This window comes from Haemorhous mexicanus, chromosome 22, assembly GCF_027477595.1.
Source record: "Haemorhous mexicanus isolate bHaeMex1 chromosome 22, bHaeMex1.pri, whole genome shotgun sequence".
In the NCBI taxonomy this organism is placed as follows: domain Eukaryota; kingdom Metazoa; phylum Chordata; class Aves; order Passeriformes; family Fringillidae; genus Haemorhous; species Haemorhous mexicanus.
In genome coordinates, this window is record NC_082362.1 from 4,158,390 (window position 1) to 4,175,097 (window position 16,708).

A 16,708-nucleotide genomic window follows, 5' to 3' on the forward strand; every position below is an offset into this window, starting at 1 on the left:
AGCTGAAGGAGCATGCGAGAGCATCCTTTTATTCCTGATGTAGGGAGAAGTTTCATCTCAGAGACAACCACAGATACAGCACAAAGACATTGGCTGGGCAGTGAGTTATGTGAACACACAGAGTCTTGCAGCCAACCCTAACACCTTCAACTGTGCATGGAAAACTCACAGACAAACCCAGGTGATGCCAGTGCATCCATGTCACAAAATTTATGTGAAGAGAAAGCAGAGGGAACTGGAAAAAGTGTAATAGAATGGTCTTTACTGGCAGGATGAATCATATAACTGAACTGCTTTTAAGAGGAACAGCACAAATTCTAGCTCAGAGACATTGCTGGGCTTGGCTGTTACAGGGTATTGAGAGGCAGGTTGATTACACTGTGCAACTTCTAACATGGGGAGAAAAACACCAGTTTTAAGAGCTCTAATCAAGGGGGAAAAGGCATAGCAAGAACCAGAACAATGCTGAGAGCTGGAGTTAGAAAAATGCTAATGAATCATCTGGTTCATATTTGTTACAGAGTGATTATCCTCTGGAACAAAATACTAAAGAAGGAGTGTACTCTCTATCCCTTTCTGTCCTCTGATCCAGGTTTGATTGCCTTTCTAGAAAGTGCATTATTGAATTCAAGATGAGCTCTTGCACTCCCTGCAGAGAGAATGGGCTGTAATTTGATGATACAGGAGCTCAGGCTAGGTGGGTTGAAGTCCTAGCCCTGAAGATACCAGTTCTGACTCTGCTTACCAAGCACGCATTTTCTGCACCTACCTCAGTCATTAGATTGATCTGAGAACAGCCCTAGGAAAGCACATGACAGCAACCTAGTCTTGAAATGGTGACTGCCCAACAAGAGTGTCCACATAGCCCAGGTGACAAAGATGGACAGCATCCTCCTGGTCCTGGGGATACTATGTTTTGTCTAAAAGCTAGGAGTCTCCTTCATACTGGGATCACTACCAAGAGGTATGTGGATACATTGAAAAGCAAGTCTGAACTCAGCTAGCTCATCTTCCAGCTTCTTCCACATTAAACATGTCTCTGCTCCAGAATGAGCCATGGCCAGTTCCTGCAGAATCAAGTGAACTTAGTAGGACTGATAGAATTAGCAGCCTTCCTGGCCTCTGAGAGCCCCTCAGCCCATACCCCATCCCTGTCTGGTGCCAGTGGCCACAAACACAGTGTTTGGGTGAGACCAAAGCAAACCAGGCACTAGTCCTGTGCTGAGGGAACTTGCAGGCATCTGGCTGCATATTCAGTGAGGAAAGAACAGACTCACTTGTTAGTAGCCCTGCTCTCTCCCAGGGCAGTCAACAGAGTGTATCCCTTCAGGGATTATTTTCTTCCTTTCAGTATTTTGTTAGTATCTTAAAAGATTGAAAATGTTTATTTTAGTTTATCCTTGCCTGATATCCACTTATTGATTTTTCCTCATCTCCAGAGTTCTAGAGAGTGTCAGTATGAGCAGAAGTGCTTCTGTTTGATAACAGAACTTATCTTTGAGGAAACAAACCCACATTTGCCAGTGCACCAGTATTAACTTTAGTCCAGCAGCTGATCCAGGGGCTGTTCCGGGCCTGCAGAAGGTCATGAGCAGACTCCCACCTTCTCTCCCAAGGGAACATGGCTGTTTGCAAAGAAAGATGGGGAGCTGGACCACCTGTGGAAGGCAAAACCCCAGTGATTGATAACCAGGCTGGACCTCACCTAGTTTAAGCAGTTACTGGAGGCTGAAGAACTGGACCATCACGAGAACATCACATTGCCCTTTTGGAAATAATGGAAATTAGCCTAGCTTGCTTCAAGTCCAGTTTTCTTCTTCAGTTAGTAAAAATCATGGGAAAAAAAACCCATTTTTTTGTCTTCAGAAAGTCACAACAATCTCTAAACCAGAACTGTCAAAGGGCTGGAGTCTCCCTGAAGTAATGCTTTGCCAAAATGTACACCCATGTACCCCCACCATTATCAGGAGCAGTGACTGCATGCAACAGTCTAACATGTTCAACTGTAAATAATTATGACTCAATGCTATTATTGTCCTTTTCCTGTTTTGCTTTATCTGATTCAAAATCAGGACTCAAATACAGACACACAGAGACACACAGTTTCTTGCTTGAGAAAAATAGAGCTACACAGAGTACCACACTACAGGATCACAAACCCCAGATTTTGGGTTATCCAGATATGAGCCTCAAACTGATGAAATTCCATGAAAAGTCATATCATCAGGTGGTCATCGAGGCTGTGAGGGCAAGAGAAACATGATGGAGGCAAAACAGTGAATCAAAAGAAAAATCCATGAACAGGAGCTGGCATCTTCAGGCCCAGTTCTTTTCTGATCCTCACACTGTTGTGCCTGAAAAGATAAATTGAGTGCAGAAGAAGCTGTATTTCCATGAAAACATTTAGCTTTTGCAACAATACAAACAGCTGCTCTCACCCTCCACTACAATCCTACATAAATGCTGGGATATTTGTTTGTGACTTTTTCAGTTACAACATTTGTATAATGTTCCAGGCTGCCTTGAATAGAATTGCTCATGCTAGCCAAAACCAAATTAAAGGGGAAAAAACCAAAAAAGTCCCACACAAAAAAACCCCCAAACAACCCTGTTCTCTCCATTCCCAGAGGCACTTGGTACAGAAGGCAAACACTGCCACTGCCCTTTGTGATGTCTTAGTGAATGGCCTCTGATGTTCAGGTTTGTTGGATGCCATGATCCATCTCTAGAAGTCCTTGCCTTCATTATACTCAGAGGAATCCTAATGCTCCAAATAAATGGAGTTTGTGGTGTCGCCTCAAGTCCCAGCAGGGACTACAATTACTAGTGTGCCACATTTTTGGCAAGTTTTGTTCTGTTTGAGTGAAGGATGTAGACTCTGAACTTCTGCCTCCGCCCACCGGAGCAGTCGGATTCTGCAGATGGTAAGATGCATCTTTGCCTTTAGCCCCACTTCTCAGAACTGCCAAATACTTGAGGTCTGATTAACTAGTATTTAAGAAGCCAGTGTGGAATGGATAGCTACAGAAATAGCATTCTTGCACTACCCCAGCATTTTAGGAAGAGACTGCCAGATCCATGTGGGAGCAGAGGAATCCTAAAACAATGAGGACAGACCCAGCAGTTACCAATTCATAAACAGCTTCCTGGCATCTTACAAAAGGGTTCAAGCCATGAGAAGGGGATGCAATAACATTAACAGAAATGATTCCATTCTTTGCTTTGCCCACGTGAGGACAGGTAAAAGATGCAGTCACACAGCTGGAACAGGCTGGAACTGTACAGTTCTAACTGTGTGGTTTACTCAATCGAGTTGACTTAACTCATTTCAAGGCCAAATTTCCTCAAGCAACTTGGAAAATTCTGGATTAATACTAGATACTACTACAGATCTAATTAGGATTGAGCATTCATTGCCCCAGACATTGTCATGAAAATTGCAAGCCCAGTCCCAAAACATCATGTGCTTTATGTTAGTACATCATCAGGGTCACTTGAATTTAGAGGGCTCTAAGCAGACTGAAGCATTTTCAGTTAAACAAAATACATCTATAACCTCATCACCCATAGAGTCAATCTGGGCTTTCTGAAGAGGGGATTATGTTGTTTCACACTTAGCAATTTTCATGCCTTTTCAGTATTACAGTGAAGCCATTTGGTTTACAATAGGATATTCTAGACGACCAGCAGTTACATCCTGGGACTGAATGGCTGCTGACAATTCTGTGGGACAGGATTTGACAACCAGGTAGATAGGATGGAAGGAACCAGCAGCTGTTCCTAGTGGTTCTACACTTAGTTCAGCAGTTTCAAACTCTGAAGTGCACACTGGGGACTGATTCGCTTGATCAAACAGAACAGAACATGCAGGGGTTTCTTCACCAGTGTGTTGCCCTGCCCAGCTTGTAAAGAGATCAAGAACATCTGTCAAAGAGCTCTTTGTGTATCACAGCAAATTCTATACCATGAGCATTAAAATTAAAAAAAAAGAAAAGAAAGAAAATGAAAGGCAGTTGTTCTTCAAAGCCAAAGTACTACTACAAATTTAGAGAGCTGAGCTAGGTTTCTACCCAAGGTAGCAGTGGTTGCAGGTACTAGTGAGGTGCTTTGAAGGGATCACAGTTTGAATATAGCCAGGATCAGGGAATTTAAGAGCAATTTGAGAAAGAACATCCAAATTATTCTCAGATCATTCATGTCTTAAAAGGAAAGAGAAAGAATGAGGTTCTCAATGCACTGTCTAGGTAAAGTAGCATAGGGTAAGGGGTAGGTACACTTGAACTTACTTCTTATAGAATGGAGAGATAAGGGAAAGAAAAAAAATTAGATACTAAGTAAAGGGATGTGTGCTGCCAATTACAACTCTGCAACTCTGGACCTTATTTGCAGTTTCTATTTTTTAGTGCAAATAATTCTGTATCCTAATAAGAGAAGCTTCATTTTTGACACCAGAGGGAACTGACCACATAATTAAATGTTGGTCATGATTTGTGTAGGTGTGCTTTTACTTGGGTCATCTTTCTTGTATGCAAACAGAATTTAGCCACTGAGTGCTTGGTGTTTTAACAGGGACTGTTTCACAAAGCTGAAACAATCATGAGTCCAACTGGCCAAGAGAGGGGCTAGAGAACAGTAACAATAAAAAGCCATCTACTGAGAAAGAGGCTACAAAAAGCATACTATTACCATAGAAGGGACAAATTTTGATAACTTGGAATATAAACATAAAACAAGTTGATAACAAAGGACACAGAATATTCTGTAAGCAATATTTTTGGTTTTCAGTCTGTTTTAACACAAGAGCAGTGCTGACAGCATACTGCCTCCTCATTAGCTGATGGCATAGAGCCGTCAGCAGTAGGCCAGGCTGCAGGCTGAAGCTAAGGAGGCCTGGACAGAACTTTACAGGCTGTAAAAAGAGCTGGATCAGGGTGCTCTGATCTGCTGACATGAGACTTGCTGATAACTGTTCACAGAGAGAACTTCTAGGAGCCTGGAAGGATGCTCATGTTGTGCCAATATTTTAAACAGAAATGCTGGCCTGCCAGCCAGGCATCAGTCCTGAGTAAAATAGTGTAAGGGCTGACTTGATTAATAGAAAAACAGAGGAGGGTCATATAATTAGTACCAACAAACAAGTGTTTATCAGAAGGTAGAACTTGCCAAATGAATTTCACTTTTATTTTAAAGGGATCAAAAGTTTCCTTGCCTGTTGAAAGGTATCAGTGTCACTGGACTGGACTCTTGCACACTTCACTGATATTATGTGACATGCTGATCAGGGAACTATGGCAGCTGAGACTTACCACAACACATTAAATGAATTAAATCTGGCTATACAACATGTCACACGACAGAAGTGGGAATATTTTACTAAGTGTGATTCTGAAGGAGTTCCTCAGGAATTTCAGCTCTGTTTTCTTTTATTAATTGTTAGCAGCAAGGGAGGACAATCAACAACCCCATCCTAATGCTACGGCTTTTAGTAAATGAGGACAGCAGAGTTCACTGCTGGAATGATGTGGGTTGCTTGGCAAGTTGGAATGTTTTAGTGTCTAAGAACATAGATCTGAGTCTTACAGCCAAAGGATCCTGCTTTGGAAAGCAGTCCCTTTGGAAGGGTGACTAGGCTGACAGCAAGAAGCCCAAACTTCAGGAGCTGCCAGCACAGAGCTGTAGGGAAATGGGCTCTCAGCACTGGAACAGCCAGCGAGTGCTGTCACTGCTCAATTGCAGTGTCACATCTATCCCAGACACAGCAAGTGCAGCTTTGTTGACTGCCACTCAGGAAGGCTGTTGATAAACAGAAGAGCACTCAGGAAACAGCTGCAAGAAAGATGAAGGGGCTCGGAATGATGTTTGATAACAACAGAGTCAAGAAGCACACATGGGTTTGGATTTTTAGGCCAACGGCTGATTTGCACAGGGTTGTGTTCATGTATGAAGGAAGACCAATTCAATTGTTACAGTTGTCTGTGTGACAAAACTGTAAAAAAGCCATCACCAGCTGGATACAAACAGCAAACAAGGCACATGTTTATTAGTAATGAGGATAATTAGCTGGAGCAATTTACCAGCAATTGTAGCAATTCTACTTTACCAAAAATTATTCAAGTCAAAATAAGATATTTTTCTGAAAACCTGTGTAGTTCAAACAGGAACAAAATTTACAGAAGTCTACGGCTAAAGCATAGAGGTTATCTATTTATAGAGATTAAATAGGCAGAAAAGGTCTCATCTGCTCTGACAATCTGTTTTTAGATAGACTCAAATTCAAATATATATACACATATGTATATATGTATTTGTACATACACATATATACATATTAAATAAGAATCTTAGGGCAAGTGTTTCTGTTTGTTCAAACGCTTTTTTCTTTCTGAGCAAGTGTAAAGATGGAAAAAATGGCTTAACTGCAGTGGCAAGTGGTGCTACTGAAGAGCATAAATGCCAACTCTTCTTATCACTTGTCTATTTCTATGCTCATTGCTGCAAAACCTAATGAACCACAATTGATAAGTGGCAAGAGGGCAAGGTTTGTAAGCTTTGCTGAATTACAGAGAATTACAAAGTCAGAACAAAGCTAGAGGGCATTGCTTAAGTGCTTAATTCTCAAGAATAGAACAAACCTCTCAGGATTGCTGTTTCAAACTAGCTCTTTTTAGCAGCTAATTCTTCTAAGATGTGTATCAGTGTAGCTACTGCTCATTTGAGCTGCTGGAGCGGCTCAAGCCTTATCCTGGAATGTAACCTGCAGCAAGACCAGTCACACAACCCTGCAAGCCAGGTTAAAGGAACAAGGTAAACTATATCTGCACCTGTAGCACTGGAAACTGTCACTCTCCTGCTGTTCAGGGACAGCTGTCTGAACACCTGCAAGAACCCTCCTTCCCTTCAAAGCACAGATCCCAGACACAGTTGAGGTAACGTAGCCTCTGACAGATCAGTTCTTGCCTTGTTGCAGTTTACAACTGGGCATGGACTGGCAGACACTTCACTGTAAAGAGGGCTGGGCTGTGTGCTGGGAAATACCTACTTTGGCAGGAGGAATAATGTAAAGTTTCCAACCTGCATCATTTCCTAAAATGACTCAAGCATCACTATTCACACAGATGTATCCTATGGCTTATTTTACAAATTCCACACATTCATCAGTATAGTTGTAAAGGACATTAAAAATAAAACCTTTGCAAGCAAGGTCCATGTCTTGCAATGGAGGATCTGGTTCAATGCAACTGTAGCTCACGTTTTCCTACCATTCATAAGCTGCATAAAGTGCCATCAGCAGTTCCTTTAATTGAATTGGAGCCAGGTTGTGGAATCAGGAAATATATTCTCTACTCCAAGGGCATGACAATGTAGGCACGTGTTCATTAAGAATGCATATGTTCAACACTGGTTCCCAGGCAGGTCTGAAAGCATTGTGGCAAAATGTGTATTGGCCTGAAACTTGCCCTGTTGTCCCAAAAATCAGAGGTGAATTGCCTTTGGCAAACACTGGTGGAGATAACCAGACTACATGAATGTCACTTCTAAAAAAAGAGTTCTGTTTCCTGCCACCTAGAACAAGATTATTATCTCCTGATGGCACCTGGTGCTTTTAATGTCAACTTGTTCAGCTATACCTGCATTATCATGTCCATAAATCATGGGGCTGGAAAGACCTTCCAGACCTCCATTTTCTGAAATAAGTTTCTTCTCTTCACAGCATCAGTTTGTAGACTCTTTTAAAGTCTCTCTGTTCAGAGTGTTATAGGTATTTATCTTGTTTCAAAACCAAGTTTATGCCTGGCCCAGTCATACCCTTTTGTTCCTTGACTAATGCTATCCTTTGATTTAAATATGTTTCTCTTCCTGTTGTTCATTCCTGCAGTGTATTTATAGATGGTAGACTCTTTCCTTCTCTCATCCAGGGGGTTTCCAGGGTTACTGGGAAATTAATAACCTTTTTCTGCACTTGTTTCAGAGCTAAGTACCTGCAAAGCTAGTTAAAACTTCATTCCTGCTTTGTACAATGCATCAATAACCCCTCATCCTTCCCTGATTACCAGGACTGCAATTGCATTTTTCCCACCTGGCAGGTCAGATCCAGACTTTGACTGGCCCTCCCATCCTTCTCTCCCATCTGATTACACTTACCTGCCATGTACAGCAGAAATCTCTCTTGATCTGTGGACTCATAATCACATGTTTTGTCTTGCTGAATTGTATCTATTTCAATTCCATTGCATTTTAAAATCCTCCATGAAAGTAAACCAATACATATATTAAAATCACATGTATTGTTAGAATCATCATTACTCTCATTTCCATGCAGCCTGGTTTGTCTCCTCCACCTGTATGGTTCTATTCTCAGAGGACAAGTCTGTTCAAACCCTTTGTGCTGCTATATTCCAGCTCTTTCTGAATGCTGGAGTGAAAAGTCCTATACTTGGGTAAGATCCTGGTAATAATTGTACAACAGCTGACAAAGAAATTCCAAACCTTTATCCATATTCAACTATGTTGGTTTCCCTAATCAGTTCTCCCTTTGAAAGAAGAAAATCTGAATCACAAACCTACTTTTGTTTATCCTTACAGTTAATTTAAATAGAATCAATCCATGATTACCCCAGCTAGCATGTTTTTCAGCAACTTCTTTATCATATCATTAACACTTAGAAGAATCACATTTGAAGTCGTATCTTCCCTTGTTGATTCAGGCATATTTTGATGAGGAAGATCTATTAGGTATTACATCCAGGGCTGTCTGACCTCCCATGGATGAGCATTTGCTCTCCAGTGTATTATCTGGGAGGTTTGTCTTTGTGCAGCAGTGCCCAGGAATATATGGCTCTTTAATAACACCAGATTTTACCCAGATATCATTCTGCTAAAGGAGAGAAGCTTTCTAGCACCAACAGGCAAAATGTTTTATCCATGCAGTCCCCCATGGGTCCCTACCAGCTGCCTTGTCCTGAGCAAAAGATAGAAAGGGGACCAGTTGTCACATTTTGAATTTTCTGGCTGATACAGATGGATTTCAGAGAAGTAATTTAGACAAAATCTGGGTTACAAGAAGACTGAGAAGTTTGAAACCTCACCACAGAGTCAACCTTTTATGCTAGAACAAACAAATAACAGGGCACCTGCCATTAGTTCTGTTTGCACAAGTGTTAGACTCTGCCTCAGCCAGAAGGAATAGCTGGGAAAGCTGATTTTATTATTCATTCACAAAACATTTTCTACCATTATGAAAAAATAGTCTTAGTGATTCTCTTGAATCTGAGTCTCCAGCTTTGGCTTATAAGAGCAAAACCAAGGCCTTGTAAATATTACTGTTGAAAAAAGCTGCCACATCTTTCTCTCTGAAGAAGCCACAGTTTGTTGAACTGTGAAGTCCTTCACAATACACAAGCCACAGCACTTTTATCACCACAAAGCAGCTGGCCCTTGATACCACATGAATGTGTTGTGGGTTTTCTCTTCCATACAAGTATTTTTAGCATTTGGGTTTTTCCTGATTTTTGGTGGACTGCACTCCCTGAGGAATAGGTGGTGGTATGAAATGAACTTTCTCACATCTGAGCACCATGGGAATAGCTCTGCCCTCTGCATCCAGCCCATGGAGAAGTGTGCCATTAAAACAACATGCTAAGTAACTGATTTGAATTGCAGCTTTCTTCCCAAGCACTTGGAACCATTCTCCTGCCACACCAACATGGTAGAGCTGATTTACAGCCTGTTTGGGTCTCACAGGTAGGAGCTGATTTACTTTTGTCAGCTATCAGCAAGAGGGTGAGAAAAACTAGTTTTATAGGAGGCAGAACCCTTGCTGACTCCAGGCTGTAAGAATGCTCTGCTCCATCCAACCAGCTCACCTGAGAGGTGTGGTTTTGGCACAGCATTGGGGAAAATTACACCAGATAAATAAATGCAGTTCTGACAGATTCCATTCCTGTCCCTGGACAAGCTGCTTCACTTCCTTTGTTCCTCCACTCAATAGGCACTCAGCCAAAGTGCCCTCAAAGAGATCAGACTGACCATTTTGGTGGAAACATGTCAAAAAATGAGGCCAGATGAGTGCAAGGCTTTGCACAGATAAACCCACAGGAAGGCTCTCCTGTTCACAGGCACTTAAAAAATAAATCAGTAGTGTCCCTTTCAAGGGTCAAACATCTACACATCCAAACAAACATCTATAGGTTATACCTGTACAGCTTTCTCATGCTGACAATGTCCAGCTTATCTCTGAGCATTTCCAAAGGGAACTCAATGTCTGTAATCACCTTTAAAGTGATGCAGAAGAGCTCAAGCATCCCCTCAGTCGCAGTATGAGTCTCGGTGGGCAGTGGGTTACTCTGCTGGGCTCCAGTGAGTCTGGGCAGCTGGAAGGCAAGTGACTAGGAAAGCTCCTGCCACAAATGGGTCCAATAGGAGTTCCCATGAATGTAATGGCTATGGAGACACCCCAGTGGCATTTTAATTCCTTACATAGGAAATCCAAGACTAGAGGATAACTTCTTCCTAGAATCATCATTTAGGTTTGTAGATGCAGAAAGAAGGGATCCCTTCAGAAAGGGCATACCAGCAACCTGACTTGTCCTTCTGGTCCTTGAGAGTGGGAAAGAGCTTCAGGTCAGGTGTTCTGCAAAAGGAATGTATCTACTCATCAAGTGTCAGGCCTCAAACAAACACAATGAACTAGCTACAGTGACTCTGTGAGGAGGTAAAACACTGGGAACAAACCAAAGCAAGAAACTTCCAAGGGACTTGTTGCAAGGACAAAACATTTTATAGCTACAGATTTATATGCCGGAGCAAAGAAATATGCAGAGAAGTCATAGTCAAAGTTTGGAGTTAGGAGACTGTGACCATAGTCATAGTTAGGAGTTTTAGTTAAAATATTTGAATGCTTCATAAAAGAAATTGCAGGAGAGTCACACAATGTTTTGGATGAAGCATCCCCTCAGGAAATGATCCATGAGCTGCTCCAGGGTCCCAGTGGAGGAGTGCCATCATCCTGGCATGTGGAGGAAGGGGCAAGGTCCTGCCCTGTGGGTGTTTGAGGTAGAACAAGCCCAGGAGCACAAATATTTCTGTCATTGCAGCATTTTTACCTCACTGAGCAGTCTGGTAGCACTTCCAGATTCTTCAAATTGCCGTGAGGCATCCAGCTAATCTTTTATGCTTCTCTCATAACCGAGTTCATTCTGCAAGTCTGGAAACAGAGCTAGACTCCACCAGGTCCATGCTGCCCAGGGTTAAGTCTTCTCCTCACACCTCCCATAAAGCACAATACAAGAAAGCACAAGAACTTGCTCCTGTTTCCTAGTGGCAGCAGGACTTTGGCATAGCTTGCAAAACACTTTGCATGTTTCTGATAGCAGGTGCAATAGAAACATTATTTACCACTATATTTTCCTGGCATCTTTCCTAGATCTTCCATGGAGCAGATGGAGAATGAGCAGCACTAAGGCTGAGCTGTGGGTGCAATCATTCTCACATGCCTAATACTCCTCTGAGTAGCAACCACTACTCTCAGTACAGAAAAGTGTGCTTACCATCACTACTACAAGAGCCAGAGCCCTTGCTCAGCAATCCAGATAACACTGTTCCCAAGTGCTCCCTGGCCACTTACAAGGGGCTCCTTGCTGCTCCAAGCTCAGAGAGACCAGGGCTGTGAGTTACAACATAAGAGCAGTGATGAGGAAAAATATGTGAAGTATTTTCCTGCACCCCCAGGGGACAGCTCACAGCCCTATTAGCATGAAGCAAGAGAAGGGGGGGGAGAAGGCTTTGAGTGTTGTAACCACCTCACAGGACAAAGGAAATGCTGTTTCTTGCAGAGCAGTGTGAGCAAGCAGATGCATTAGAAGTCCCAAATCTCTCATCCCATGTGATTCTTCCTCACCTTTTGTTTCCCAGCTCCCTGGAGGCTGAGAGCAGATGCCCAGGACACCACCAGGATGGTGTGCTCAGCCTGGGAGGGCAGCAGCAGGTGCAGAGCACACCTTCATGGGGAATGTTCCACTGGGTGTAGCCATGCACTGCCCTCATGGAACACAAGGAAGGTTTTCCTGGATCAGCCCCAGTTTCTTCTGTCAGAACAAATACAACAGGAAAAATACACAAAGAAATTTGAAAGTATTTGTATAGTGAAGCCTATTACACCAGCTCAGTCACAGCAGTTTAAATGCATTTCCTGGTGAATGCTGGCGTTCCTTTCCCATGTTTACTGGGTTCCCAAAGCTAATACCCTGCAGATTGCTGAACCCACTGATTTTGTTGTGGCCATCCCAGCCAGGCAGGCAAAGAGAGTATCAGTCACTTCCATTGGGGCCTCACTGTCTCTACAGAAAATTGTGGGAACAAACACCTATCTGTCCTTGAGAAAGGCCAATGCAAGACCCGTTCATATTCTCTGCTTCCCTTCCTTCTTTGCCTCCCTCCAGCCTTTGAGGGCTCAGGTGACGAAGCGAGCCGGGAGGGGTGGGACAGGGCACAGCCAGGTCCTGCCTTCGCCTACAACCACAGCCCCGTGCCTGCTCCTTCGAGGGCGGGCAGCCCCCTCTCCTGGTGAAGGGTTACCTGCAGCTCCAGCTCCCCTACGGATAGCATCCCATACGGACCAAGTTTCCCAATCCCGTGCGAGCTCCTCTGACAAGCACAGACTGACTTCTCTGCATAGAACCAACAATCTCCACATGAAAAGCAAAAATAGGAAAACATTAGAAGACAGCATGTAGTAGATCTTTCATCAAAACCAGATAGCCCTCACCCTGCAGTTCAAGCAGGCCAGGTTAGGTTACAAATATTCCTTCTAGGTGAAGGAAATGCTTGAAGATAAAGGAGGTGCTGAGTTATCTGCTTTCCAGTCAGTCCTGCTGGATGGTGGGGCCCCATTCTTCTCACACACATAGTGAAAATCTGTCACTGCCACACGTGGCTCTGTGTGAATTCAAACAGAAGAAAACACAAGATGCAGTAGGAATCCTCCCATGGCAGATGGGGCTGTGACACAGAGCAATTAGCTGACATCCTAAAGGTGTCACTCTAAGTCTGTAGCACACCAAGGACTGGATAAAGATGTCAAATACCAGTCACTCCTGTGTTTTCCTCGGGGGATAATCTAAAAAACAAGGCCATAAAAATTCACCTAGGTGATACAGGCATGGATGAAAATACATTCCCTGGCAAATTCCATCCCTACCTCCATTTTTCAGAAGCTCTCCCTGTCCATCCCTCCCCTGACCTCTAGTGGCTCAGGCTCTGTTCAAAGAGAAGCCTTACCAAGCTGAAGTGACAAGTGACTCTGCTAGTTCTGGCCCAGTAAAATGCAGTCTTTCCCTACTGAGAATAAGTGTATAAAAAGGAACTGGATCCTAACCACCTCCAAAAGCCATTTGGAACTTGTAGAGTTTGAACTAGACAAGCCTGGTTTGCTTTTACTATTTGTAAGCCTGCTTCTGTAGAAAGCAAAGGAGACTTTTCAGAGGAAATATTAACCTTGGCTTAGCCCTTCCTAAGCTCAGGCATGTGCAGGTTTCTAAGGGATTTGTCTGTTCCTCCTGCAGACTAAACAGGGGAGGGAAGGAGTAGGGAAGGTGCCTTACAAACCCAGATAACACAGGGACAGAGACATGCAGCAGCTCAGCAATGGCCAGTTAAACATTCATGTTCCTGTAACCCACAGGTGATTGCCTAGGAAATATTCTTGCACAGGTAAATTAGTGCAAACATGGCATGCTTTAATTTTGGGCTTTGGGTGGAGGGTGCCATGGACACACAAAGTCCTGTTGGCTTCTGCAGGGTTGTGTGGGACACTTTACAAGTCTGGATACTTTATAAAGTACTAAGACTCAAACCAGAACATGCCCAATATCCAATTTCTTTGCTGAATTAATGCACTGCTTATAAATACACCTGCAAGGTCATTGTGCCTTAGCAATCAAAACTCTGTGGCACAAATATGGACATGCCAATGTGTGGGAAAGATTACAAAAGAAATGGATTCTGCATTTTCTAACCAGAAATAATTCCAGGTAGTCAATGGCTCATAAGTTGCTATTGACTTAGAAATGGATTTCCCATAATCTCCTTGCAGAGAAGATGTAGTAAATAGCAAGAGAAAAGTGGGAAAAGGAATCTGGAAAAGATTTGTTATTGCTCAGTAAAAGACAAAGGAGGTGTTCCCTGTATTTTTAACTCCAAGGACCTGCTCTCCTTCCCAGCTTCAAGTCTGGAATTTCAGCCAAAAAAGCAGATCCCAGACTGCCTTCCGAGCCATTCCAGGTGATGTCTAAAACATTCAGATGTCAGCAGGAGTCCCTGCATGCACTTGTCAGTAATGGTAAGAATAAAACCATTTACAGGATTGAGATCTGCTTGTGAACGGAAAGTGAACAAAAATTTTCCCCTGAATTTCTTTGCAATCAGTTTTTTAAACTCTCCCTGTTCCTGGCATCACACAGGGCTCCTTGATGTAAGTAGGAATTACCTTCCACTACAAAATACATTTTCTGATGTCAGAATAAAAGATACATAGGTGGAAGCTGATGCAACAGACCTCCAGTTTGCTTTGAGCTGCACCTTAGTCACACACCTGCAGAACATCCAGGTGTCACACAGGACTTGGCAGGTACCATTGAACATCACATCTGTAAAAATAAATCATCCAAGGTGAGGGCAGAGGGTGCACGGAGGAGCACAGAGTATTCCAGCTTTCCTACAGAAATCACAAAAAGAGAAGTGTTGGTTTTACAGCAATGCATTTTATTAGTTTGCCTTCATCCACGAACTTTCCTAGAAGAGATTATTCTCAACCTTTGTCTACCCAGCCCATTGAGATGGGTGAGATCCAGCATATTCTCCTCAGAGCTAAAGTTTCTTCCTCACCAAGTGATCCTCAGCCCAGGTTTGCTCAGTGGAAGCCAAGCCAGAGCTGCTGAGGCATTTCCAGCTGCCGTGGTTCAGATCCCTTTGTGCTGTGACCATCCCTAGCTCTTGGATTGACATCTACAGAAACTGGCAGCTGCCCATCAGGCCCCATTCCCCCTCAGAACTGCCCTGTATCCATGCAGAAATTCTGAGGTTCACTTGCCTGTTCCTAAAACTTATCCTGCCCCTGTTTGCTGTTGCAGGGCTGGTTTGGCCCTTGGTGCTTTTTGGAAAGGAAAGACTTCTATCTGAGACCAAATGAGATTTTGACATGTGTCCAGTTTTATGCTACTTTTTATTTTTTCTCAAGACACTGCTTTGAAGCAACTAAAATGATTTGTTTGGGTTAAAGGTAACATCAGTTATTTTATTTCTTTTCTGATACCTGATTCTAGTGAGGGATGGGTAGGAATGTCACCACTCCAAGGGCCACTCACTGACATTTGGCCCAGCTGCCAGATCCATTCCCTGCTGGATGCACAGTACTCACATCACACACCCCTCCAGGGCAGGCCCAAATCTGACAACAAGCCATGTGTCCCTGAGAACACAGAAAGAGTCAGGTCATAGCCCTTCACAGCACAGCTGGCACTTGCTGCCCCAGCAATACCTGAATGTCTCTTCTAGACTGTCATGCCTCCTCCCTTTGTTCATCTCTCCTGCTAAATAAATAAAGGGAAGAATCTCTGGCCTTGATTTCTCTGCAGGTATGATCTAAACTCTTTTTGTAATTGTAACTAAATTCTAGAGCCCTGCCAATTGGTTACCATGCTTTAAAGCATGAAGATGAATCTGTACTGACTTTATTTCCAAATCAATTCCTCTCTGCTGTTATTGCTTCTGGCTACATCAAAGTTAGGGTAGAAGCACCCACCCAGCCTGCCACCTTGGCTCAGCTTCCAGGACTGTGCTGACCCCACAGCCCAACTCCCTGGTGTCCCCCAGACACCTTTGAGCCCAGGGTACAAACCTGCATTTCCAGGCTTTGAATCAGCCCTGTGCTAGCAGCAGAGGACTGTTACTGACCTCCACTACAGCTTTAGGACTGGAGTAGACAGAAATGGTGCATTCAGCCTGCAGGACCCACTGGAGGTGAAAGGCACCCTGTGCCCCAAACTGGCCAGCCTGGGGTCACTTGGTCATTGCTGAGCAGCACCTGGGTGTCACCCCGTTTCTCTTCACAGAGAAAAGCAAGGCACAATTCTTCCCAAGAATATTTCTGGGATTCACATTCTCTGAACCTCAGAGAAGGGAAGGACAATTCTTATCTTCTTTGCAGTGCCTGTGTTTGTGCCTAAGCAGAATGCAACGAGGAGATTGTTTACCCACAGTGATGGTGTTGTGGTTCCTTGGCAGTCAGGGCCAGGTGTGTGTGTGTGTGTTGGGACTGAGGGCTGACAGTCACCAGATTCTGTGCAGGGTTGAGTGCTTGGCAGATTCAGTTCAGATGTAATGTAACATAGTGCAATATAGTATCGAATAATATAGTGTAATAAATTAATTAATTAGCCTTCTGATGTAAATGGATTCCTCCTCATCATTTCTCCCTGCCACAGAGGCTGTCCTGATTCGATACCTGGGCATGGAGAGCAGAAGAATTTCCCTTCAGCTTAGGAAATCCTGCTACCATGGAATCCATGGTACCTGGGACTTCCAAGGATGCTGATGCCAAGTGTTTTGAGCTGTTTCACCCTCCCACCCCATTTGGACCAGTTCAAAGGGTATTTTATTTCTTTGCACCTTTGTCCCTAAACATCTGAACCCAGAGCCACAACCTGCATTACAT

General features: G+C 43.4%; 1 protein-coding gene across 2 annotated transcripts in view; it reads right to left on the minus strand.

The window, feature by feature from the left end:
• Positions 1 to 2,029: 2,029 nt before the first annotated feature.
• The window catches only part of LOC132337404 (protein spinster homolog 3-like), a 59,120-nt gene continuing 44,441 nt past the window's right edge, over positions 2,030 to 16,708 (minus strand). Inside the window, exons 11-13 of one of the 2 annotated variants that reach the window (XR_009489172.1) lie at positions 14,588 to 14,710; positions 12,574 to 12,683; positions 9,482 to 12,083 (exon numbers count right to left, since the gene is read on the minus strand). Coding sequence is in view for 1 of the 2 variants with exons in the window: in XM_059865972.1 (XP_059721955.1) it covers positions 2,232 to 2,354 (123 nt within the window). In the remaining variant the exon portion in view is untranslated. Of the gene's footprint in view, positions 2,355 to 9,481; positions 12,084 to 12,573; positions 12,684 to 14,587; positions 14,711 to 16,708 lie in introns of those variants that run through there. The other variant, XM_059865972.1, reaches the window with a different exon arrangement.